General features: G+C 47.1%; 3 protein-coding genes across 4 annotated transcripts in view; 2 read left to right on the top strand and 1 right to left on the bottom strand.

The window, feature by feature from the left end:
• The window catches only part of LOC148145040 (uncharacterized), a 60,479-nt gene extending 48,457 nt beyond the window's left edge, over positions 1–12,022 (top strand). Inside the window, exons 1-2 of one of the 2 annotated variants that reach the window (XM_087975641.1) lie at positions 523–614; positions 10,846–12,022. In XM_087975641.1, coding sequence (XP_087831767.1) covers positions 11,255–11,788 — 534 coding nt within the window. In that variant the 5' untranslated portion in view covers positions 523–614; positions 10,846–11,254 and the 3' untranslated portion in view covers positions 11,789–12,022. Of the gene's footprint in view, positions 1–522; positions 615–10,845 lie in introns of those variants that run through there. The other variant, XM_087975640.1, reaches the window with a different exon arrangement.
• LOC148145036 (uncharacterized) overlaps positions 1–25,244 on the bottom strand; it is a 131,954-nt gene that overhangs the window by 1,258 nt on the left and 105,452 nt on the right. The gene's annotated exons all lie outside the window — the stretch shown is intronic.
• On the top strand, positions 12,315–24,963 carry LOC148145039 (uncharacterized). Its single transcript, XM_087975460.1, has 3 exons — positions 12,315–12,340; positions 14,763–15,092; positions 23,414–24,963. Exons 1-3 carry the CDS (start codon positions 12,315–12,317, stop codon positions 23,544–23,546), a joined length of 489 nt encoding a protein of 162 aa, XP_087831586.1. The 3' UTR covers positions 23,547–24,963.

Genomic DNA, 25,244 nt, shown 5'->3' with positions numbered 1-25,244 from the left:
CCTTCGGAGAATACTTGGATGAGAGCCAAGATATGCAATATCTCAATGTATAATAATGAAGCAGCTCATTTATTCTGAAATCATTTCAATTAGTTGCCAAATAATAGCTGCATAACTGTTGTCAATATTGATACTCAGGAAAGCTATTTTGTTTAGTATATTTCCTTTGTAAAGATCTTATCCAAATTATAAAATGAATGTATTTTCATATGAAATAAAATTTGCAGTGTTTTATTAAATGGTTGAAAGTAACTTTTGCACTTAATTGCTCCATTTGGGATTAAACATTGTGACTTAGATAAAAGTGATCTTTCATAATTTATGGTGAGTCTATTAACAAACGAATGTTGCCATTTGCTCTCAAGTTCGCTCAGATTCAATTTGAAATTCTTGAATGAGTTGAATGAGGGGTAAAAAGTAAATATTTATTGCCCTTTTCTGAACTTCTCTGCACTGCCATTGTATTTGGTTAAACAAAATATGTATCTCTCTTCATAACTTTGATATCACCACAAATCCTAGGAACCCCATCCAGAACAAACATATAAATACAAAGTAGGAGACAACAGCTTCGCTTCACTTGGAGGTCACCACTGATGATGTTACCAAGCCAGGTAATGAAACGTCTAGATATCAAACCGACAGCTCAGCGAGCAAACCTGCACCCTAAACATTCTACTTTGCTGAAAGACTGCACAATCTGCAGGCAGTCAATACATGTAATATATTGTCAATTCCACTTGGAAAATAGATAATGAGCCCACTACTTTTTGGATGTGAGCATAAGTGGTATAGTAAGTAAGTTTGCTGATGACACCAAAATTGGAGGTGTAGTGGACAGCGAAGGAGGTTACCTCAGATTACAATGGGATCTTGATCAGATGGGCCAATGGACTGAGAAGTGGCAAATGGAGTTTAATTTAGATAAATGTGAGGTGCTGCATTTTGGGAAAGCAAATCTTAGCAGGACTGATACACTTAATGGTAAGGTCCTAGGGGGTGTTGCTGAACAAAGAGACCTTGGAGTGCAAGTTCATAGCTCCTTGAAAGTGGAGTCACAGGTTGATATGATAGTGAAGATGGTGTTTTGTATGCTTTCCTTTATTTGGTCAGAATATTGAGTACAGGAGTTGGGAGGTCATGTTACTGCTGTACAGTTGGGATATTGCGTGCAATTCTGGTTTCCTTTCTATCAGAAAGAATTTGTGAAACTTAAGGGTTCAGAAAAGATTTACAAGGATGTTGCCAAGACTGGAAGATTTGAGCTATAGGGAGAGACAGAACAGACTGGGGCTGTTTTCCCTGGAGCGTCAGAGGCTGAGGGGTGACCTTATAGAAGGTTATGAAATCATGAGGGGCATGGATAGGATAGATAGACAAAGTCTTTTCCCTGAGGTGGGAGAGTCCAGAAATAGAGGGCATAGGTTTACAGTGAGTGGGGAAAGATATGAAAGAGACCTAAGAGGCAACCTTTTCATTTAGAGGGTGGTACATGTACGGAATGAGCTGCCAGAGGAAGTGGTGGAGGCTGGTACAATTACAACACTTAAAAAGCAACTGGAGGGATATGGGCCCCGTGCTGGCAGGTGGGACGAGATTGGGTTGGGATATCATGCACAGGGATGTGCAGGTTAGGTGTATTAGTCACGGGTAAATGTTGAGCAATACGGGCAGGGGAATTGCGTGGGTGGGTTACCCTTCGGAGGATCAGTGTGTAGTCTTTGGGCCGAGTGGCCTGCTCCCACACTGTTTGGAGTCTCTGAAGGGGAAGGGATTTTTGTAAACTGTGCAAGGCAATGCAGGCGTAGTGCGGGGGCCTGCTGTTGGCCTTGCCCCGCCCCTTGCTCCTCCCCCTGTTGTTGAGCTGTCTAACAAACATCTACTCTTTCTCTGCCTTTTTGCTGGGGGCAACTGAAGCTGTAACAATGTTGGGACACAATAAAGGTTACATGAACATTCTGCCGGACTCAGACTCTCATTGAAAGCTTAGAGCTCCAAGCGGTTTTTGTTTTAAAGCTGCTCATTTCTTGCAGCCTCCTGCATTAAGTTTCCAATGTTGTATATCAGATGGAGCAGTGACTGAGTAGCTGGTTTCGTTAGAAGTTTACATTTTTCGGGAGTGCAGGCACTGCATTGTTTCAGCGGCAGTTTACTGGCAGCACTGGGAAGTGTGGGCTGTGTTCATTAGAAAGGAGGTGGAGGTGCTGCTGTTGGACGAGGTGGGACACGGTTTAAAAATCACAACACCGGGTTATAGTTCAACAGGTTTATTTGGAAGCACTAGCTTTCGGAGCGCTGCTCCTTCATCGGGTAACTGTGGAGCAGGATCATAAGACACAGTTAAGAGCAAAAGGTCACAGTGTCATGCAACTGATATGATATATTGACAAATGTAGATTGCTGTTAAGTCTTTCATCTTTTAGAATGGGTTGCAGGTTTTATTTCATTAATGTGTACATCGCAGTACTACTCTTCAGTCATATTCTCAAGATCACTTAAGGTTTTTTTTTTGAAACTAGTGACATCTCAGCCCAGACAATGCATGAAAGGTGTGTCAGTATCCCAATCTTAAATCAGACTGGTACTATTTCCAAACTAGGAATTTATAAAATATTACATGGATTGACGACCTGCATGTTGTGTGCTTTTTGTGCAAAGTTGAATATATCTGTAAATATAATTCTGCAAATGCACCCCATCGTTATGTGTGTGTTTGCGCGTGCGCACGTGAGAGAGTATATGTGCACATGCTTTGTAAAGGTAGTGTGATTGAGGAGAAGCCTGTAAGAGGGTGTGTGTACATCTGAGAGAGAGCGTGTGTATGAGAGAGGTACAGATAAAAGTGAGGGATTGCATTTTCCTAAAATAAGGGCAGGACTTGTACAGAGGGATATGGGGGGGGGGGGTTCAGGTACATACTTCATTGAAAGTTGCATCACTGGTTGGAAGGGTGCTTCAGAAGGCATTCAGCACACTTACCTTATTTGTCCACACCATTAAATAAAGGAGTTGGGACATCATTTAGAATTTGTACAGGATGTCGGTGAAGCCACTTGAAGAGTACTGAGAACGTTTCTGGTGGCCCTGTAATAGGAAAAATACTATTACAGAGGGTTCAGTAAAGATTCACCAGGATATTACCAAGACTGGAGGGTTTGATTATAAGGAGAGGCTGAGAATCTCTTCACTGGAGCACAGGAGGTTGAGGGGTGACCTCATTGAGATTGATATAATCTGAGGGTTCTAGGTAACATGAACATCAAAAATAGCGAGGAGCCTGCACGGTGATGCCAAGTGACTAGTGGGGGGTAGAAATTGTGGCAGTTGGACACTTTAAATACATCAGGAACAGCATCTCCATACAGCATACTGTGCATGTCAGGTGAGATGCCAGAAGACTGGAGGTTGGCTAACATGGTACCACTGTTTAAGGGTGGTAAGGACATGCCAGGGAACTTTAGACCAGTGAGCCTGACGTCAGTGGTGGGCACATTGTTGGAGGGAATCCTGAGGGAGAGGATGTACATGTATTTGAAAAGACAAGGAAAGATTAGGGACAGTCAACATGGTTTTGTGTGTGGGAAATCATGTCTCACAAACTTGATTGAGTTTTTTGAGGAAGTTACAAACAGGATTGAGGAAGGCAGAGTAGTAATGTGATGTGTATGGACTTCAGTAAGGCGTTTGACAAGGTTCCCCGTAGGAGACTGATTAGCAAGGTGAGATCTCAAGGAATACAGAGAGAACTAGCCATTTGGACACAGAACTGGCTCAAAGGTAGAAGACAGAGGGTGGTGGTGGAGGGTTGTTTTTCAGACTGGAGGCCTGCGACCAGTGGAGTGCCACAAGGATCGGTGCTCGGTCCTCTACTTTTTGTCACTTATATACATGATTTGGATGCGAGCATAAGAGGTACAGTCAGAGGGGAAGGCTGAATAGGCTGGATTGTCAGAGGCTGAGGGGTGACCTTATAAAGGTTTAAAAAATTATGAGGGGCATGGACAAGATAAATAGACAAAGTTTTTTCCCTTGGGTTGGGGAGCCCAGAACTTGAGGGCATAGATTTCAGGTGAGAGGGAAAAAATGTAAAAGAGACCTACGGGGCAATATTTTCTCACAGAGCGTAGTGCGTGTATGCAATGAGGGAGTGGTGGACCCGCTGCACAAAGCAGCATTTTATCTACATCTATCCTGTCAAGCCCCTTTCAGAATTCTACTGGTTTCAATAAAGGTATGCAGCACAGAAACAGACCCTTCGGTCCAATTCGTCCATGCCGACCAGGATTCCAAACTAAACCAGTCCCACTTGCCTACATTTGGCCCATATCCCTCTCAACCTTTCTATTCATATACCCATCCGAATGCTGTTTCAATGTTGTCACTGTACCTGCATCTACTACATCCTCAGCAAGGTCATTCCACATGCAAATCACCCTCTTACAAAATGTTGCCCCTCCGGTTCCTTTTAAATCTCTCTCCTCACATTAAAAAAATGCCCCCCTAGTTTTGAGCTCCCCGACGCTAAGCAAGAGCCCTTTGCTATTCAGCTTACCTCCACTCCTCATGATTTTATCAATCTCAACGAGGTCACCCCCCCCCCCCCAACCTCCTGTGCTCCAGTGAATAAAGACCCAGCCTCTCTTATAACTCCAGTCCGTACAACATCCTGGTAAATCTTTATTAAACCCTCTCTAATAGTATTCTTCCTATTACAGGGCCACCAGAACTGTACTCAGTACTGTGAAAGTGGCCTCACCAACATCCTGTACAACCTCAACATGATGTCCCAACCAGGTCTACACCTGAATCTGAGGGGCACATGTATCCTTGGGGGGAGGTTTGCTAGTGCTTTGGGGGGGGGTTTAAACTAACTCTGCAGGGGCATGGGAACCGAGACTGTAGCTTTAGGGTGCAGGACCTGGAGTGTAGGGAGGTTAGGAACATGACATCAATCTCAAAGGAGGGTGCCTGTAAACAGGAAAGTGGCTTGAAGTGTGTATACTTCAATGCAAGAAGTATACGAAATAAGGTAGGTGAACTTGCAGCGTGGATTGGTACCTGGGATTTCGATGTTGTGGCTATTATGGAGACATGGGTAGAACAGGGACAGGATTGGCTGTTGCAGATTCCAGGGTTTAAATGTTTTAGTAGGGTCAGAGGTGGGGGTAAAAGAGGGGGAGGTGTGGCATTGCTTGTCAAAGATAGTATTACAGCAGTGGAAAGGACGATGGATGAAGACTCTCCATCTGAGGTAGTTTGGGCTGAGGTTAGGAATAGGAAAGGTGAGGTCACCCTGTTAGGAGTTTTCTACAGGCCTCCTAATAGTCCTAGAGATGTAGAAGAAAGGATTGCGAGGATGATTCAGGAGAAGAGTGAAAGTAATTGGGTGGTTGTTATGGGGGACTTTAACTTTCCAGATATTGACTGGGAAAGCTATAGCTCGAGTTCATTAGATGGGTCAGTGTTTGTCCAATGTGTGCAGGAGGGTTTCCTGACACAATATGTAGACAGGCCAACAAGAGGTGAGGCCATACTGGATTTGGTTCTGGGTAACGAACCAGGCCAGGTGTTAGAATTGGAGGTAGGTGAGCACTTTGGGGACAGTGACCACAATTCGGTGACTTTTACTCTCGTGATGGAGAGGGATAAGTGTGCACTGCAGGGCAAGAGTTATAGCTGGGGGCAGGGAAATTATGATGCGATGAGGCACGACCTAGGATGAGTGGCTTGGAAAAGTAGGCTTCAAGGCATGGGCACAATTGATATGTGGAGCTTGTTCAAGGAGCAACTATTGAGTGTCCTTGATACGTATGTACCAGTCAGGCAGGGAGGAAAGGGTCGTATGAGGGAGCCGTGGTTTAATAAGGAATTGGAATCCCTTGTTAAATGGAAGAGGGTGGCCTATGTAAAGATGAGGTGTGAAGATTCAATTGGGGCGATTGAGAGTTATAAGGAAGCCAGGAAGGATCTAAAGAGAGAGCTAAGAGCAGCAAGGAGGGGACATGAAAAATCCTTAGTTGGTAGGATTAGGGAAAACCCGAAGGCTTTCTATAGGTATGTCAGGAATAAAAGAATGACTCGGGTAGGAATAAAGGTAAAAACAATAACTGCAGATGCTGGAAACCAGATTCTGGGATTAGTGGTGCTGGAAGAGCACAGCAATTCAGGCAGCATCTAAGGAGCTTCGAAATCGACGTTTCGGGCAAAAGCCCTTCATCAGGAATAAAGGCAGAGAGCCTGAAGCGTGGAGAGATAAGCTAGAGGAGGGTGGTGGTGGGGATAGAGTACAATAGGTGAGTGGGGGAGGAGATGAAGGTGATAGGTCAGGGAGGAGAGGGTGGAGTGGATAGGTGGAAAAGGAGCTAGGGGTGATTGTGGAGGTGGTTCAGGTGCAACCCGTCCTGCTTGTACAGGTCCCACCTTCCCCAAAATGCAGTCCAATTGTCCAAATACCTGAAGCCCTCCCTCCTACACCATCCTTGCAGCCACGTGTTCAACTGCACTCTCTCCCTTCCTTGCCTCACTGTCACGTGGCACCGGCAACAACCCAGAGATGACGACTCTGTCTGTCCTAGCTTTTAGCTTCCAGCCTAACTCCCAGAGCTCTTGAATGACCTCCCCACCTCTCTTCCTACCTATGTTGTTGGTGCCAACGTGCACCACGACTTCTGGCTGCACACCCTCCCCCTTAAGGATTCTGAAGACAAGGTCCGAGACGTCTCGGACCCTGGCACCCGGGAGGCAACAAACCATCCGAGAGTCTCGCCCATGCCCACAGAACCGCCTGTCCGTCCCTCTAACTAGAGAGTCTCCTATAACTAGCGCTCTCCTCCTCTCCCCCTTTCCCTTCTGAGTCTCAGAGCCAGACCTCACGCCACAGACCCGGTCACTGCAGCTTACCCCTGCTAGGATGTCCCCCCCACCAGTATCCAAAGTGGTACACCTATTGTTTAGGGGAATGACTACAGGGGATCCCTGCACTGCCTGCTTCCTCCCCTTCCCACCTCTAACTGTTACCCAGCTACCTCTGTTCTCTGGAGGTTGGTGAAAGGGAGAAGTGGAAATGAGGGGCACGGGGCTGAGAAGGGAGTCGGGGGATGGAAAAGGAGGTTATTTGAAATTGGAGAACTTGATGTTGAGTCCTACAGGCTGTAGGCTGCCCGGGCGGAAGATGGGGTGTTGTTCCCCCAATTTGCGGTTTGGTTCGTTGTGGCAATAGAGGAAGCCTCGGATGTTCTTGTCAGAAAGGGAGTGGGAAGGGGAATTAAAATGAGTGGTGACTGGGAGGTCTGGTCAGCCTCTGCGGACCCGGCTGTGATGCTCGCCAAACCGTTCCCCAAGTTTACGCTCGGTCTCCCCGAAGTAGCGAAGACCACAATTTGCAAACACGTGGCAAATGTAGTACCACAATGTGAAGTTATAGCTTTTGCTATGGAAAAAAAAGCAGAAAGACAGTGTATTATTTAAATGGTATTACTTTGGGATGTGGAGAAAGAGAGAACTGCAGATGCTGGAGATCAGAAGCAAAGTGTGGTGCTAGAAAAAGGCAGTAGGTCAGGCAGCATCAGAGGACCATGAGAGTAGACATTTTGGTCCCGAGCACTTCATCAGGAATGATGTGTGGATGGACAAAGGGTCTGATTCTGTGCTGTATGACTCTAATCATCTTCAGAGAGAGCAGAAGTGTGATTGTGAAGGCTGGAGTTTCAGAGGAGCTTTCAAAGATGTTTGCCCTTATTGGGAGCAGAAGAAGTTACAATGAAATCTTGCGTTTGTGAGACAGCAACTGAGTGAGTGAGTAAATCCGAGGTTTTGGTGCAAAGTGGGAATTCATTGCACTGTGGGGATGAAGCTCTACTTATTGAGTCATTTCTACTGGTGAATGAAACCAGGCTCAAGATTAGGAGGAGTAAATTTCGGACAGAGATGAGGAGAAGCTGCTTTTCCTGGACAGTAGTGAATCTATAGAATTCTCTGCCCCAGGAAGCAGTAGAGGCAGCTTCATTAAGTATATTCAATACACAGTTGGATGGGCTTTTGCAATGGTAGGGGAATTAAGGGTAGTTGGGACAATGCAAGGAGGGGGATCTCAGTTGATGAATAGATCAGCCATGATCTTAATGAATGGCAGAGCAGGTTGGACGGGCCAAATGGCCTTCTCCTGCTTCTATTGCTATGTAACTGTGTAACCCTGCATTTCCCATGGCTAACCCACCTAACCTGCACATCCGTCAGCATTATAGGCAATTTAGCATGGCCAATCCAAACCAAGGCCGGTGAGCAGTGAGGTGATGTGGGAAATGAACATTAGAGAAAGGGATAAGGAGAGTAAATGTACCAGCAATCAAAACTGGATTCTAAAGATCACAAAAACTGAAATGATACATGGTGAGTCTGAATGTGTGCCGCGTTGTAACAAAAGGGAATGAATTGACTGCACACATTGAAGTGAATAATTATGGTCTGAGACATGGCTTTAGGATGGCAAGGATTAGATTCTGTATATTGAGGGTGTTGTCTAATGGGAAGCTTGGTAAAGGTAGAGGGTTGGCACTGCTAATCAAAGCACTGATCACAGGGTAGTCTGATGTCAGCTCGGGTTTCAGGGCCTGGTTTCTCTGCCCTCTGTTGATCTCCCTGTTCCCAAGGAGTATGATGTCGGTCTGTGCTCAGCTCTGCTGGATTTCTGCTGAAGCTTTGTTCCCTTTTTCAACTTCTGGAACAATAAAGCATTCAGTCAATCAAGCCCCAACCCACAATCTCCCAGCCTGTCAGCCATCCAGGCACAGTGTAATCACAGCAGGGGATCTCACAAGAAAAATGAAACCAAATTAGAAATGACTAGGTGCTCGTGTTTAATGTTTGATCATGAGAAAGTAAACCACAAATGGGGCTCTCCCAGGATTCTTATACTATCCTACTTGAGGAATTCTCTCTCCCTTACATCTAACTATGAGAACCCAGCTATGATTTACAACAATATTTACACCAACTGAAGTAAGGCACCTGTTCTCAAATAGACAGAGAGATAAACAGGATGGGAATAGACATTTTCTCTCTCATGCGCGTACACACACACACACACACACACGGGAATGAATGCACATTTGCAGAGCTGAGCTCAAATGTCACTTTTTGTTATAAAACTTTAAGTTCGCTTGATAAGGTGCTTTCCAGGAAGTTCTGGGATTTGCATATTAATGATACCTGCAACCCATTTGAAAAGATGAAAGACTTCACAATCCAGGTTTGTTCAATGTATCATTTCAGTGGCAGGACACTGTCATGTTTTTCTATAAATTCTGTGTCTTATTATTTTATTCTCCACAACCACCTGATGAAGGAACAGTGCTCCAAAACCTAGTGCTCCTAAATAAACCTGTTGGACTATAACGTGGTGTTGTGATTTTTAACTTTGTCCAGGTTAGGGGGGAAATTGCTATGCTAAATTACCCATAGTGCCCAGGGATGTGCAGGTTAGGTGTGATAGTCAGGGAGTAGAGCAACAGGTGCAGGGGAATGGGTGTGGGTGGGTTACCCTTCGGAGGGTCGGTGTGGACTCGTCGGGCCGAGTGGCCTGCTTCCACACTGTGGGGATTCTGTGAAGGGAAGGAATTCCTGCAAACTGTGCAGGGCAGTGCGGGCCTAGCCAGCCGGCCGGCCGCGCCCCACCCCTTCCTCTCGCCCCTTTTCCCATTCCCTACCCCACCCCTGACCCATTGAAGGCATCACAACGTGAAGTGGCCCTGTCAGTTTGCATGAAACTCCCTCCCTCTCGGCAATTCTTTGTCCTGGGAGGGTGTGGGGGGAAATCTGTTCACTTGTGGCAACTGGAGTGAATCCAAGGAGGCAGCAGACTCTGCAAACTCAGGTATGTGTCTCAATTACCCGGGCGAGGAGGGACAGAAGGATGGGGTGGAGCTGTTTTCCCCATCGCGCCTGAGTCTGAGACTTTTATAAAATCATGAGGGGTATAGATAGGGTAAATAGACAAGGTCTTTCCCTTGGGATGGGAAAGTCCCGAACTGGAGGGTCATAGGTTCAGGGTGAGGGCAGTGGGGAAATGTAAAAGAGACCTCAATGGCAACCTTTTCATGAAGAGGGTGGTGCTTTTAAGGAATGAGCTGCCAGAGGAAGTTGTGGGGGCTGCTAGAATTCCAACAGTTAAAAGGCATCTGGATGGGTGTATGAATACAAAGGGTTCAGTGGATCGGGGCCAAGTGATGGCAAATGCGACCAGATTAATTTAGGATATCTGGTCAGCTCGGGCAGGTTGGGCCAAAGGGTCTGTTTCTGCGCTGTGTGACCCTAATTGTGTTCAGTGGAAGCAGAAGTGTGGTTGTGAAGGCTGGACTTTCACAGCATGTTTTGCTCTGACTGGGAGCAGAAGAGTTTGACTGAAGTGTGTTGGTGTTAATGCCTTGATGTCTCATTTTGCTCCCACCTTCTCGGGGTCGATAACTATTTTGTGTCTGGTCCTTCCTCAAGAAACTGCATTGCAGGTTCACCCTGAATTGACACTTTTTATTTGCTTCCCAAAATCAGACCTGCTCACTCTCAGCAGGATCCCAGTGTTGTGAAAGATATTAACTTTCAGGTGGAGGTATCCAAAATTCAGAGAGATGTCAGTCTTGATGTTTTTGCTTTTTCTGTCCCTGTAAGATCCTGAATCAGCACCTTCAGGGGAATTAGTTAGAGCGGAGTGAGAACAGAGGGGGAGAGAGAGTGGGATGGTACTTTCAATTTTGTGGAACAACAAAAGAATATTCCACAGAAAGTAGAATTGCTTGTTCTGAATTTCTACCTTGCACTGATAGTGATGGCTTTTGTAATCTCTTTTTACAGAGTATTTGAAAATCTGAAGACTGAAGTTTCAAAATCAACAGATGAAGGGCCAATGCCCGAAACCTTGACCCTCCTGCTCCTCGGATGCTGCCTGACCTGTTGTGATTTTCCAATGCCACACATTTTTTGACTGACTCTCCAGCGTCTGCAGTCCTCACTTTGACGTCAATGTCTGACAGACACTCAGTCCATTCGGACCGCAACAATTTTCAACTATGATTCTGTGAGAAGGAGCAAAGTGTTTTGGTTCCTGTTTGGGTACGTTTTCAGCGTCAGTGGGACTGGATGAGAGACCCTACTGTTGCAGCGCACTGAGTATGGAGCATGTAACCGCTTTACGGCCTGGAAAGAGGAATTGATGGCAGGGAGGGGCTGTATGCATGTTTTTGTGTAAACTGAAGCGTTGGCCATGGAGAAACCCGAGGAATCCCACCTTTTGGAGAAACGATGGAAGTGTGATGACTGCGGGAAAAGCTTCTGTTTCCCATCTTCCCTGGACTCTCATCAACGCAGCCACACCGGGGAGAGGCCGTTCCCCTGCCCCAAGTGCGGGAAGGCCTTCAGCAATTCATCCAACCTGCGGAGGCATCAGCAGGTCCACACGGGGGAGAGGCTGTTCCCCTGCCCCAAGTGCAGGAAGGCCTTCAGCAATTCCTCCGCCCTGCTGACCCACCGGCGGGTCCACACAGGTGAAAGGCCCTTCGGCTGTCCCGAGTGTGGGAAGGCCTTCAGCAATTCCTCCGCCCTGCTGACCCACCAACGGGTTCACACTGGGGAGAGGCCCTTCAGCTGCCCAGAATGCGGGAAGTGCTTTACCCAGGTCTCCACCCTGCTGACCCACCAGCGTGTCCACACGGGGGAGAGGCCGTTCACCTGCTGTCAGTGCAAGAAGGCTTACACCTGCTCCTCCGCCCTGCGGAGGCACCAGCGAGTTCACCTGTAGGGGAATTGAAACAGTGAAGGCCAAGTTGCATCCTTTACCCGGTCTGGCCTACACGTGACTCCAGGTCCACAGCAGTGTGGTTGACTCTACACTGCCCCGCCCCTCCTTGTTCGGCAAATGAGAGGGGAGAAACTTACTTGGAGACAGAGTATGGATTGAAATTGTTGAGTGAGGCAACACTTCCTCTGGGTTACAGCTGTACCAAGGATCGAATTACAAAGGGACGACTGGGTGCTAACCAATAGTAAAGAATGTGATGTGTTGGTGGGGGGTGGTGGCGGGGGGAGGGGAGTGTATGTACTTTGACCTTGAGCTGTTTAAAAAGCAACTACTTTTTCTCTGCCTTTTTGCAGGGGGACCTGAAGCTGTAACAAAGTTGGGTTGCAATAAAGGTTACCTGAACTTACCGCCGGGCTCAGACTCTCATTGAAAGCTTTGAGCTCCAAGAGGTTTTGTTTTAAAGCTGATCAGTTCTTTCAGCCTCCTGCACTAAGCTTCCAATGTTGTCTATCAGAAAGAGCAGTGAATGAGGAGCCAGTATCATGAGAAATTGTAAGTTTTTCAGGAGTGCAGAGTGCATCATTTCATCAGCATTGTAACGTTTACTGGCAGCATCGGGAGGTGTGGGCTGTGTTCAGTGGAAACGATGTGGAGGAGCCAGTGGTGGACTGGCCTGGCTGAAGTTAAAAATCGCACAACACCAGGTTATAGTCCAACAGGTTTATTTGGAAGCACTAGCTTTCGGAGCGCTGCTCCTTCACCGGGTAGCTGTGGAGCCAGATCAAAAGACACAGAATTGATAGCAAAAGCTCACAGTGTCATGCAACTGATAGGATATACTGAACAAACCTAGATTGCTGTTCAGTCTCCCATCGTTGAGAATGGATTGCAGGCTTTGGTTCATTAATATGTAAATCCCAGAACATCTTTTCAGTTACGTTCTTGAGATGACTTAAGGTTTTATTTTTAAAAAGGCTGACAGCTCAGACAATGCATTAAAGGTGTGAGGTTCGAGTCTGTCATACCCCAATCTTGGATCAGACTGGTTCTATTTCCAAGGAGGAATTCATAAAATATTACATAGATTGACTGCCTGGAAATTGTGTGCTTTTTGAGCAAAATTGAATGTATCTGCAAATATAATTCTGCCAATACAAATTCACCCCAAAGAATTGTGTGCGCGTGCATGTGAGTTTGTGTGTGAGAGTGTGTACATGCTTGGTAAAGTGAGCGTGATGGAATATAAGCCTGAGAGAGTATTGGGGGGGGAAACGTGTGTTTGTGTGTCTGAAGGGGAGCATGTGTGAGAGAGGTATTAATACAAGCAAGGGGTTGCATTTTGCTAAAACAAGGAAGGGCAGGACTTGTACAGATAATGGTAGGGCCCTGGGTCATGTTATAGAACAGACAGACATGGGGCGGGGGGGAGTGGTGTTCAGGTACATAGTTCTTTGGAAGTTGCATCACAGGTAGACAGGGTGGTTAAGAAGGCAATTAGCAGCATAGCATTCATTGTTCACACCATGAAGTAGAGGGGTTGGGACATCATGTTGAGGTTGTACAGGATGTTGGTGAGGCCACTTTCAGAGTACTGAGTACAGTTCTGATGGCCCAGTATTCTTCCAATTACAATCAGAGAGGGTTTGGTAAAGACTTACTAGAATATTGTAAGGACTGGAAGGGTTTGAGTTATAAGGAGAGGCTGGGACTTTATTCACTGGAGCACAGGAGGTTGGGGGGTGTGACCTCATTGAGATTGATAAAATCATGAGGAGTGGAGGTAAGCTGAATAGCAAAGGGCTCTTGCTTAGTGCAGGGGAACTCAAAACCTGGGGGGGACATTTTTTTAAAATGTAAGGAGAGAGATTTAAAAGGAACCGGAGGGGCAACATTTTGAAAGAGGGTGATTTGCACGTGGAATGAAGTTACTGAGGATGTGGTAGATGCAGGTACAGTGACAACATTGAAACAGCATTCGGATGGGTATATGAATAGAAAGGTTGAGAGGGAAAAGGGGCCAAATGTAGGCAAGTGGGACTGGTTGAGTTTGGGAATCCTGGTCGGCATGGATGAATTGGACCGAAGGGTCTGTTTCTGTGCTGTATACCACTATTGAAACCAGTAGAATTCTGAAAGGGGCTTGACATGATAGATGCAGATAAAATGCTCCTTTGTGGGGAGGGTCATAGAATTCTGACAATGAGGAAGCAGGCCATTCAGCCCATCTATTTCACTCTGGCCCTCTGAACAGTATCCCACCCGTACCCAACCTTACTCCGTATTTCCCATGGCCAATCCAGCCAAACCTGTACATCCCTGGTCACTATGGGTAACTTAGCACGGCCAACCCGAATCTATAAATTACCTTCTCAAGAATCTATAAATTACCTTCTCAAGAGTGTAATTTAAATGCAGAGTTTTTCTAAGTAAAATGTCAGTCTGACTCAACATTGGGACACAGACAGAATTCACACCTACTGTCTCTACTTATAAATAGGGCAACGTCTCTTCGAAATGTAGATTCATTTAGATATAACTGCGTCACTTTACATATGAAGATATCCCTTTGAATGTGCCCACATCCCTTTGAAATGTAATCTTGTCCATTTAAATCTCTTTATTTGCAGCAATACCCGTTAAAATGTCCACGTCCCTTTAAAATGCAGATTGCCCCCTTTCGATATGACGCCGTTCCGTTAGATGTGGGAATATCTGTTTAAATTGAGCCGTGAGCTTTCCCAATGTAGACAGGGCTCCTGGAAACGTGGCAGTGTCCCCCCTGCAGCTGCAGAGCGAGACAGGAGAGTTTGTTTTTGTGAATGAGCAGTTGTAGCGCGAGGTGGCTGTTGCTTGGTGACGGTGAGGCTCCCCCATCCCCGGCCCCGCCCATCCCCGACCCCGCCCATCCCCGGCCCCGGCCATCCCCCGGCCCGGCCCCGCCCACCCCGGCCCGGCCCCGCCCATCCCCGTGCAGACGTCACGCGGGGCCGAAGGCGGTTGGGAGGAGAAGTCGCTCGAGCGAGGAAGCGGCGGGAGGGCGGCCGTTAGGAAAATGGCGCCGCGCGGCCCGGGGCAGACACCCGTCACTGGCCGCCGCCGCCTTCCTGGCGCAGCTGCTGTGTCACGGCCACACCGGCCGGCTGTACAGCAGCCAGGAGCCGGTGAGCATTCTGGAGGCGGATGGGGTTAAGGGCCTGCTTGGGAACTCGTCGGCCGCCGGGGTGGTGGAGTTCTACTGGTCGTGGGGCGGCCCCTGTGTCAACTATGGGGCCACCTGGAAGGTACTGGGCCCGGGACGTGAAAGGTGAGGCAGGTTGTGGGGGGGACGGAGGGGAAGGAATGTGGGGCCTGTCCTGTCATAGTGACATTTTACACTCACTTTCCATCGGCTTTTACTGGCGCTTGTGCTGTTTGCCCCTCACTGTGTGTTTAATCCTTGTGCTGTTTGCCCCTCACTGTGTGTTTAATCCTTGTGCTGTTTGCCCCTCACTGTGTGTTTAATCCTTGTGCTGTTTACCCCCTCACTGTGTGTTTAATCCTTGTGCTGTTTCCCCCCTCACTGTTTTAATCCTTGTGCTGTTTCCCCCTCACTGTGTGTTTAATCCTTGTGCTGTTTCCCCCCTCACTGTGTTTTAATCCTTGTGCTGTTTGCCCCCTCACTGTGTGTTTAATCCTTGTGCTGTTTGCCTCTCACTGTGTGTTTAATCCTTGTGCTGTTTGCCTCTCACTGTGTGTTTAATCCTTGTGCTGTTTCCCCCTCACTGTGTGTTTAATCCTTGTGCTGTTTCCCCCTCCCTGTGTGTTTAATCCTTGTGCTGTTTACCCCTCACTGTGTTTAATCCTTGTGCTGTTTGCCCCTCACTGTGTGTTTAATCCTTGTGCTGTTTGCCCCTCACTGTGTGTTTAATCCTTGTGCTGTTTGCCCCTCATTGTGTGTTTAATCCTTGTGCTGTTTGCCCCTCATTGTGTGTTTAATCCTTGTGCTGTTTGCCCCTCACTGTGTGTTTAATCCTTGTGCTGTTTGCCCCTCACTGTGTTTTAATCCTTGTGCCGTTTGCCCCTCACCATCTTTTAGTATGGGTTGCACTTTTCAATTCATTATTACGTAATCCCCCGAACTACTTTTAATTCACCTTCTTGAGATGATTTAAGGTTTTATAAAAATAGATGACATCGCAGCTCAGATACTGCACAAAAGTGTCTGTATCCCAATCTTGAATCAGACTGGTTCTACTAACCAAAGCAGGAATTTATAAATATTACATGGATTGACTGTTTGCAGTTTGTATGATTTTTGAGCAAAATTGAATATATCTGCAAATATAATTCTGCAAATGGAAGTTCACTCCATTGACTTGTGTGACTGTATCTGCAGGAGTGTATGTGCGTGTGTATGCGAGTTTGCGCATACATGCTAATGAAATGTGTGTGAGATGGAATATAAGCCTGTGAGATGGTGAGAGTGTTAGGGTGTGTGTGTGTCTGAGAGAGCAAGAGATAAAGGCAAGGGATTGCATTTTGCTAAAACAAGGAAGGGCAGGACTTGTATCATTAATGGTAGGGCCCTGCATCGTCTTGCAGAACAGATTCATGGGGGCGGGGGGGTGGCGTGGAGGGGTTCAGGTTCATAAAGTTAAAAATCTCTCAACACCAGGTCATCGTCCAACTGGTTTACTTGGAAGCACGAGCTTTTGGAGCGCTGCTCCTTCATGGGGTGTTTGTGGAACAGGATCATAAGACACAACCATCTGATGAAGGAGCAGCGCTCCAAAAGCTAATGCTTGCAAATGAGCCTGTTGGAGTATCACCTGGTGTGGTGTGAATTTTAACTTCGTACACCCCAGTCCAACACCGGCATCTCCAAATCGGGGACATAGTTCTTTGGAAGTTGCATCATTGGTAGACAGGGTTGTGAAGGAGGCGTTTAGCACACTTTCCTTCATTGTTCACCCCGTTCAGTGTAGGAGTTGGGACATCACGTTGTGGTTGTACAGGATATTGGGGAGACCACGTGGAGAGGACTGAGTACAGTTCTGGTCGCCCTATTGACGACCAAAAGTTGTCGGGTGACCTTATTTCGATGTATAAAGTCATGGGGCGTGTAGGAAAGGTAAATATCGCAGGGGGAAGAAAGGATGGCTCTCCCCTTTTTAACTTCTCTCGGCATTCAGCATGGAATAGTTGGGCTGAAGGGTCCGTTTCTGTGCTGTCTAACGTAACTGTTCTGTTGTGGTCTTAAAACCATTGTCTTGCCTTCCACTTTAAACGTGGTTACTGTACCTGCATCCAACACACAAAGCACTCAAAAAAAACACCTCAATCACACAACATAAATATCCACACTTTGTTGTTTAAAAATCAGACGAACTCAGCCTTGAATATATTCAATGACCCCCTAACTGCAGGAAGACATCCCCACTTCTAATCCCAGTTTATTTTGTGATTATACCACTTGCCTTGTTGATTGCTTGCTGCACCTGTCTGACAACTGGCAGTGACTGGTGTAGAAGGACGCTGAGCCTCTTTGTACATCCATGCATCATTCCTGATGAAGGGCTCGGGCCTAAAATGTCAACTCTCCTGGTCCTCAGATGCTGCCTGTCCTGCTGTGCTTTTCCAACCCCAAACTTTTAGACCCTGATTCCAGCATCTGCAGGTCTCACTTTCTCCACATTGGACGCTGAGGGTTAACCTTATAGAGGTTTATAAGGGGCTTGGAGAGTCAATACCCCAGGTCTTTTCTTCAGGATAGGAGAGTCCAGAATTAAATTGGCATTGCTTTTAGGTGAGTGGGGAAAGGGACATGAGGGGCAACCTTTTCACACAGAGGGTGGTGCATGTGTGGAACTGCCATAGGAAGTGGTGGAGGCTGGAACAAGTACAACATTAAAAACCCATCTTGATGGGTATATGAATAGGAAGCGTTTAGAGGGATATGGGGCCTATGTGGGAAAATGAGACAAGATTCGTTTAGGATATCTGGTCAGCACGGACACGTTGGGCTGGAGGGTCTGTTTCTGTGCTGTAATACTGGAATTGTGTTCGGTGAATGCAGAAGTGTGGTTGGACTTTCAGAGCAGCTTTCCAAGATGTTTTGCCCTGACTGGGAGCAAAATAAGTTATAATGAAGTCTTTCGTTTGAGACAGCAACTGAGTGAGGGAGTACATCTGGGAGTTTGGTGGAAAGTGGGAATTCATTGCACTGTGGGGATGAAGCCCTACCCTATCCTTCCCCTGCCACCGCAGGAACTGTAAAACCTGCGCCCACACCTCCTCCCTCACCTCTATCCAAGGCCCTAAAGGAGCCTTCCACATCCATCAAAGTTTTACCTGCACATCCACTATTATCATTTATTGTATCCGTTGCTCCCGATGCAGTCTCCTCTACATTGGGGAGACTGGGCGCCTCCTAGCAGAGCACTTTAGGGACACCCGCACCAATCAATGCCACCGCCCCGTGGCCCAACATTTCAACTTCCCCTCCCACTCTGCCAAGGACATGGAGGTCCTGGGCCTCCTTCACCGCCACTCCCTCGCCACCAGACGCCTGGAGGAAGAACGTCTCATCTTCTGCCTTGGAACACTTCAACCCCAGGGCATCACTGTGGACTTCAACAGTTTCCTCATTTCCCCTTCCCCCCACCTCACCCTAGTTCCAAACTCCCAACTCAGCATTGTCCCCATGACTTGTCCTACCTGCCTTTTCCACCTATCTACTCCACCCTCTCCTCCCTGACCTATCACCTTCACCCCCTCCCCCACTCACCTATTGTACTCTATGCAACTCTCTCCCCACCCCCACCCTCCTCTATCTTATCTCTCCACGCTTCAGGCTCTCTGCCTTTATTCCTGATGAAGGGCTTTTGCCCAAAACGTCGATTTTACTGCTCCTCGGATGCTGCCTGAACTGCTGTGCTCTTCCAGCACCACTAATCCAGAATCTGGTTTCCAGCATCTGCAATCATTATTTTTACCCTTACCCTATCCAGTCATTTCTGCTGGTGGATGAGACCAGGCCTCAAGTTGAGGGGAGTAGCTTTTAGATTATATTAGATTACTTACAGGCCCTTCACCCCAACAAGACCTCCCAACCCCCTGAAGAGCAACCCACCCAGACCCACTCCCCTACATTTACCCCTTCACCTGACACTACAGGCAATTTAGCATGGCCAATTCACCTAACCCGCACATCTTTGGACTGTGGGAGGAAACCAGAGCACCCGGAGGAAACCCACACAGACAGTTGCCCGAGGCAGGAATTGAACCCGGGTCTCTGGCGCTGTGAGGCAGCAGTGCTACTCACTGTGCCACCGTGCCATTTAGGACAGATGAGGAGGAACTGCTTTTCCTGGAGAGTAGTCAATCTATGGAATTCTCTGCCCAAGGAAGCAGTCGAGGCATCTTCATTAAGTATATTCAAGACACAATTGGATGGGTTTTCATGGTCAGGGAATTAAGGGTAGTTGGGATAATGCAGGGAGGAAGAGCTGAGCCAGTGGATATATCAGCCACGATCAGCTCGGATTTCATTTTCCCACAGAGTAAGATATTGGTCTGTTCTCTGCTCTGCTAGATATCTGCTGAAGCCTTGACCCCCATCCCCACACCTTCTGGAACAATAAAACATTCAGTTATTCAAGACTCAAGCCACAATCTCCCAGCCTGTCAACCATCCAGGCACAGAGTGTAGTCCTAGCTGGGAATCAAACAAGAAAAACAGAACAAAATTAGAAATAAATAAATGCTCATGCTTAATGTTTGTTCATGAGGAAGTAAACCAGAAATAGGGCTCTCCCAGTATTCTTATAGTGCCCCTCTTGAGGCATTCTGTCTCCCTAACATCTAACTATTCATACCCAGCTATGATTTACAACAATATTTACACCAACAGCAATAAAGCATCTGTTATCAAATAGACATAGGGATATACAGCACAAAATAGACTTTTCTCTGTCTCATTCACACACACATACATCCATGGGGGTGAATTTGTATTTGCAGGATTATATTTGCAGAGACATTCTATTTTTCTCAAAAAATGCACAATATACCAACTATTCAATCCATGTAATATTTTGTAAATTCCACTTTGGAAATAGAACCAGTCTGACTCAAGATTGTGATACAGACAGACTCTGACTTCACACCTTTAATGCATTGTCAGAGCTGAGGTGTCACATTTTGTTCCAAAATCTTGAGTTATCTCAAGAAGATGTCTTTCAGGAAATTCTGGGATTTACAAATGAATGATACGAGCAGCCCATACTAAAAGATGAAAGACTTAACAATCCAGGGTTTTTCAACATATCATTTCAGTGCACTGTAATGTTTTTCTATCCATTCTCTGCCTTATGATTTTATACTCCACAATCACCTGATGAAGGAGCCACACCCCGAGTGCTCGTCATAGAGTCATAAAGGTGTTCAGCACGGAAACCGACCCTTCGGTCCAACCCATCCATGCCGACCAGATATTCCAACCCAATCTAATCCCTCCTCGCAGCACCCAGGCCATATCCCTCCAAACCCTTCCTATTCATATACCCAACCAAATGTCTCTTAAACATTGCAACCCACCTCCACCACTTCCTCTGGCAGTTCATTCCATACCTGCACAATCCTCTACATGAAAAGTTGTCCCTTAGGTCCCTTTCAAATCTTTCCCTTCTCACCTTAAACCTATGCCTTCTAGTTTTTGACCCCCCCCCGGGGGAAAAGACCTCGGCTATTTGCCCTATCTATGATTTTAAAACCTCTCTACGGTCACCCCTCAGGCTCTGATGCTCCAGGGGTAAAATAAATGCCCCAGCCCCTCTCTGTCTGTGCAACTGGTGAAAGCTCCTTCCCTTTGTCAGCTCACTGGGACACATACACTCATTCTGTGTAACCAGTTAAAGCTCAGTTCGCTGGTAGTTCCTCTTTGAAGCAGGTCGAATGGATTTCTCTTTCCAGATTCAACCCCCAATGATATTGAGTGACCCTGTCAGATCTTGTATTGGAATTTCTTCCAAGATTTCTGTCTGCAGATCCTCCCCTTCTGATACCCTGTTAGCAAAGTTGAAACAAATCATCACTGTCTGTACCGAGTAGAAACTCTGATTATATTGTATGTGTCTGTGTGTTTAAAGTACGAACCCAGGAACATACAAATGGTATTATTGATTTAAAATACATAGGAGACATGAGGAAGGAGATGTCAGGACCTGGCACTCTCTGAACCCTAACAGGATGTCCCAAGTGGTAGTGCAAACATTTCAAAATGAAGTGGATGGCCATAGAGTTGTACAGCACAGAAACAGTCCATCTCGTCCATGCTGACTAGATATCTGAAATTAATCTATCCTATTTACCAGCACTTGGCCCATATCCCTCTAAACCCTACCCATTCACATACCCATCCAGCTGCCCTTTAAAGGCTGTATTTGTGCCAGCCTCCACCACTTCCTCTCGCAGCTCATTGCACGCACGCACCACCCTCTGTGTGAAAAAGTACAAATCTATGCCTTCCTCATTCCCCGTTTTACCTGTACTGATACCCTTGGGGATCTCTGAACTTGGACAGTAAGGTCCCTTTGTTCCTGAGCACTCTGTAGGGATCTATTATTTATTGCTTACTTCCTTCCCTATTAAGGAGAGGTGTTGTCCCTCCAATTTGCGGTTTGATTCAATGTGGCAGTAGAGGAGGCCAAAGATGGTAATGTCAGAAAGGGGGTGGGAAGGGGAATTGAAATGGGTGGTGACTGGGAACTCTGGTCGGCTCTGTGGACCCGGATATGATGCTCAGTGAACCATTCCCCAAGTTTGCACTCGCTCTCCCCGATATAGAGAAGACCACAACTGGCAAACACATGGCAAATGCAGTACCACAATATGAAGTTATCGCCTTTGCTGTGGAAAAAAAAAGTAGAAAGGAAGTGCATTGTTTAAATGGAGATGTAATTGGATGTGGAGAAAGTGAGAACTGCAGATGCTGGAGATCAGAGTCAAAAAGTGTGGGACTGGAAGAGCACAGTAGGTGAGGCAGCATCTGAGGAGCAGGACAGTTGGCTTTTTGGGCACGAGCCCTTCATCAGGAATGATGTGTGGATGGACAATGGAGCCTCAGCGTCCTTCTACATCAGTCGCTGCCAGTTGTCAGACATGTGCAGCAGGCAATCAGCAAGGCAAGTGGTATATTAGCAAGAGGAATTGAGTTCAGAAGTGGGGATGTCTTCCTGCAGTGAGGGGATCATTGAATATATTCAAGGCTGAGTTCATCTGATTTTTGAACAACAAAGAAGTGGATGTTTGTGGGGGAAGGCAAGAACATGGTTTGAAGACCAGTACAGAACAGTTAGAGTCATACAGCACAGAAACAGACCCTTACGTCCAACTAGTCATAGAGATATACAGCATGGAAACAGACCCTTCGGTCCAACTCGTCCATGCTGACCAGTTATCCCATCCCAATCTAGTCCCATCTGCAAAGCACCTCGCCCATATCCCTCCAAACTCTTCCCATTCATATACCCATTCAGATGGCTTTTAAAAGTTGTATTTGTACCAGCCTCCACCACTTCCTCCTGCAGCTCATTCTATACATTTACTACCCTCTGTGTGAAAAGGTTGCCCCTCAGATCTCTTTTGTTTCTTTCCCCCCTCACCTTAAACCTATGCCCTCTTGTTCTAGACCTCCCTCTCCCCCCACTGCAGTGAAAGGATTTTGCCTATTTATCCTATCCATGCCCTTCATGATTTTATAAACCTCTATAAGGTCACCCCTTAGCCTCCAACGCTCCTGGGAAAACAGCCCTAGCCTCCCTTTAGCTCAAATCCTCCAACCCTGGCAATATCCTTGTAAATGTTTCTGAGCCCTTTCAAGTTCCACAACATCTTACTGATAGGAAGGAAACCAGAATTGTGCGCCATGTTCCAAATGTGGCCTAACCAATGACCTGTACTGCGACAACATCACTTCCCAAATCCTATACTCAGAGGATTGGGAAAGTTTTCAAAACTTACAAAAGAATGGAGGGAAAAACTGAACCTTTGAAGGTCAGCTTGGAGGCATCAAGGTCTCAGGACAGAGGGATGGGGATGACCCCAGCTATGGGCCACGTGTGAGCAAACTCTTCCAGATTGATTTACGATATCTGGTCGGTACAGACAAGTTGGACCGAAGGGTCTGTTTCTGTACTGTGTACCTCTGACTCTGGCTTTCCACTAATGTTTGCTTCCCCTTCCCAGGGACGTTAACCATTTTGTGTCTGGTTGTTCCTAAAGAAGCTGCGTGGCAGCTTCATCCTGAATTGACACACATTTTATTTGCTTCCCAAAATCAGACCTGCTCACTCTCAGCAGGATCCCAGTGTTGTGAAAGATATTACCTTTTAGGTGGAGGTATCCAAAATTCAGAGAGATGTCAGTCTTGACGTTTTTGCTTTTCTGCCCCTGTAAAATCATGAATCAGCACCTTCAGGGGAATTAGTTAGAGCGGAGTGAGAACAGAGGGGGAGAGTGAGTGGGATGGTGCTTTCAATTTTGTGGAATAGTAAAAGAAAAGAATATTCCACAGAAAGTAGAATTGCTTGTTCAGAATTTCTACCCTGCACTGACAGTGATGACTTTTGTAATCTCTTTTCACAGCGTATTTGAAGATCTGATGGCGGAAGTTTCTCAATCAACAGATGAAGGGCTAACGCCCAAAACATTGACCCTCCTGCTCCTCGGATGCTGTCTGACATCCCTGTGCTTTTCCAGTGCCGCATTTTTCGACTGACTCTTCAGCACTTGCGATCCTCACTTCGCCGTCAATGTCTGACAGTCACTCAGTCCACCAGGACCGCAACGATTTTCGACTGTGATTTCTGTGAGAGGGATCAAAGCTTTTTGGTTCCTGACTGAGTGAGTATGTTTTCAACATCAGTGCGACTGGACGAGAGACCCCACTGTTGCAGCGCACTAATTGTGGAGCGTGTAGCAGCTATACGACCTGGAAAGAGGAATTCACGACAGGGAGGGGCTGGAAATTCGTTTGTGTGTGGCTGAAGCTTCGGCCATGGAGAAACCCGAGGAATCCCGCCCCGTGGACAAATGATGGAAGTGTGGCGACTGTGGGAAGGACTTCTTTTTCCCCGTCAGCCCTGGAGACTCATCGGCGCAGTCACACCGGGGAGAGGCCATTCCCCTGCCCTGCCTGTGGGAAGGCCTTCAGACATTCCTCCCACCTGCTGACCCACCAGCGGGTCCACACGGGGGAAAGGCCGTTCAGATGCTCTGAGTGCGGGAAGGGCTTCAACTATTCCTCCCACCTGCTGAGGCACCAGCAGGTCCACACGGGGGAGAGGCCCTTCAGCTGCCCCGAGTGCGGGAAGGCCTTTACCCAGGTCTCCACCCTGTTGAGGCACCAGCGGATCCACTCCGGGGAGAGGCCCTTCAGCTGCCCCGACTGTGGGAAGGCCTTCAGCACATCCTCCACCCTGCTGACCCACCAGCATGTCCACAAGGGGGAGAGGCCATTCACCTGCTCTCAGTGCGGGAAGGGCTTCACCTGCTCCTCCCACCTGCGGAAGCACCAGCGAGTTCACGTGCCATCGCAGGGGGATTGAAGGAGTGACGGCCGAGTGCCATTATCGATTGGACTATCAACCCGGTTCCGGGGACTCCCCGGTTCGAATCCCACCACGACAGATGGCAGAATTGGTATTCGGTCAGAAATGTGGAGTTCAGAACCTAACGATGAGATTGTTTCAGGGAGGGGGTGGTGTGGGGGAGAAAGCCCCCATCTGATTCATTCTCTCCCTTGTTAGGGAAGGGAACCGCAGTTGTGGGAAAGGATTCACTCAGTCGTTCCAGCTGCACCCTTTACCCAGTCTGGCCTACACGTGACCCCAGACCCACAGCAGTCTGGTTGACACGACACTGCCCTCCCCACACTGGCAAATGAGCGGCGAGAAACTTACCAGGATACAGGGTATGGGTTGAAATTGCTGAGTGAGGCAATACTTCCTCCGGATTACGGCTGTAACAAGGATCCAATTACAACCTGGTGCTGCCCAATAGTAAAGACAGTGGGGTGTGTGTGGGCTTTGATCTTGAGCTGTTTAAAAAGCTGCTACTTTGTCTGTGCCTTTTTGCTGGGGGGGAATCTGAAGCTGTAACAAAGTAGAGTCACAATAAAGGTTACCTGAACTTACTGCCGGGCTCAGACTCTCATTGAAAGCTTTGAGCTCCAAGAGGTTTTTTGTTTAAAACTGCTCCTCTCTTTCAGCCTCCTGCACTGAGTTTCCAATGTCATGTATCAGATGGAGCAGTGAATGAGTAGCTGGTATCGTTAGAAATTGTAAATCTTTCAGGTACTGCGTTGTTTCATCAGCATTGTAAAGTTTACTGGCAGCACCAGGAGGTGTGGGCTGTGTTCACTAGAAACGATGTGGAGGTGTCGGTATTAGACTGGGTTGATAAAGTTTAAAAAAAT

Source organism: Chiloscyllium plagiosum, unplaced genomic scaffold (assembly GCF_037043375.1).
Source record: "Chiloscyllium plagiosum isolate Xiang-an unplaced genomic scaffold, Cpla_swu_hap1 HiC_scaffold_27, whole genome shotgun sequence".
Classification (NCBI taxonomy): Eukaryota; Metazoa; Chordata; class Chondrichthyes; order Orectolobiformes; family Hemiscylliidae; genus Chiloscyllium; species Chiloscyllium plagiosum.
This window is presented reverse-complemented; position numbering and strand designations above follow the sequence as displayed.

What these genes read in the sequence shown, in the direction of transcription:
- LOC148145039 (XM_087975460.1), top strand. Translation starts at nt 12,315, where the DNA reads ATGAGGAGCCAGTATCATGAGAAATT. An exon ending in AGCCAGTATCATGAGAAATT is followed by an intron (nt 12,341 to 14,762) that starts GTAAGTTTTTCA and finishes ATCCCCGTGCAG; the next exon opens with ACGTCACGCGGGGCCGAAGG. An exon ending in CTGGGCCCGGGACGTGAAAG is followed by an intron (nt 15,093 to 23,413) that starts GTGAGGCAGGTT and finishes CTCTTTTCACAG; the next exon opens with CGTATTTGAAGATCTGATGG.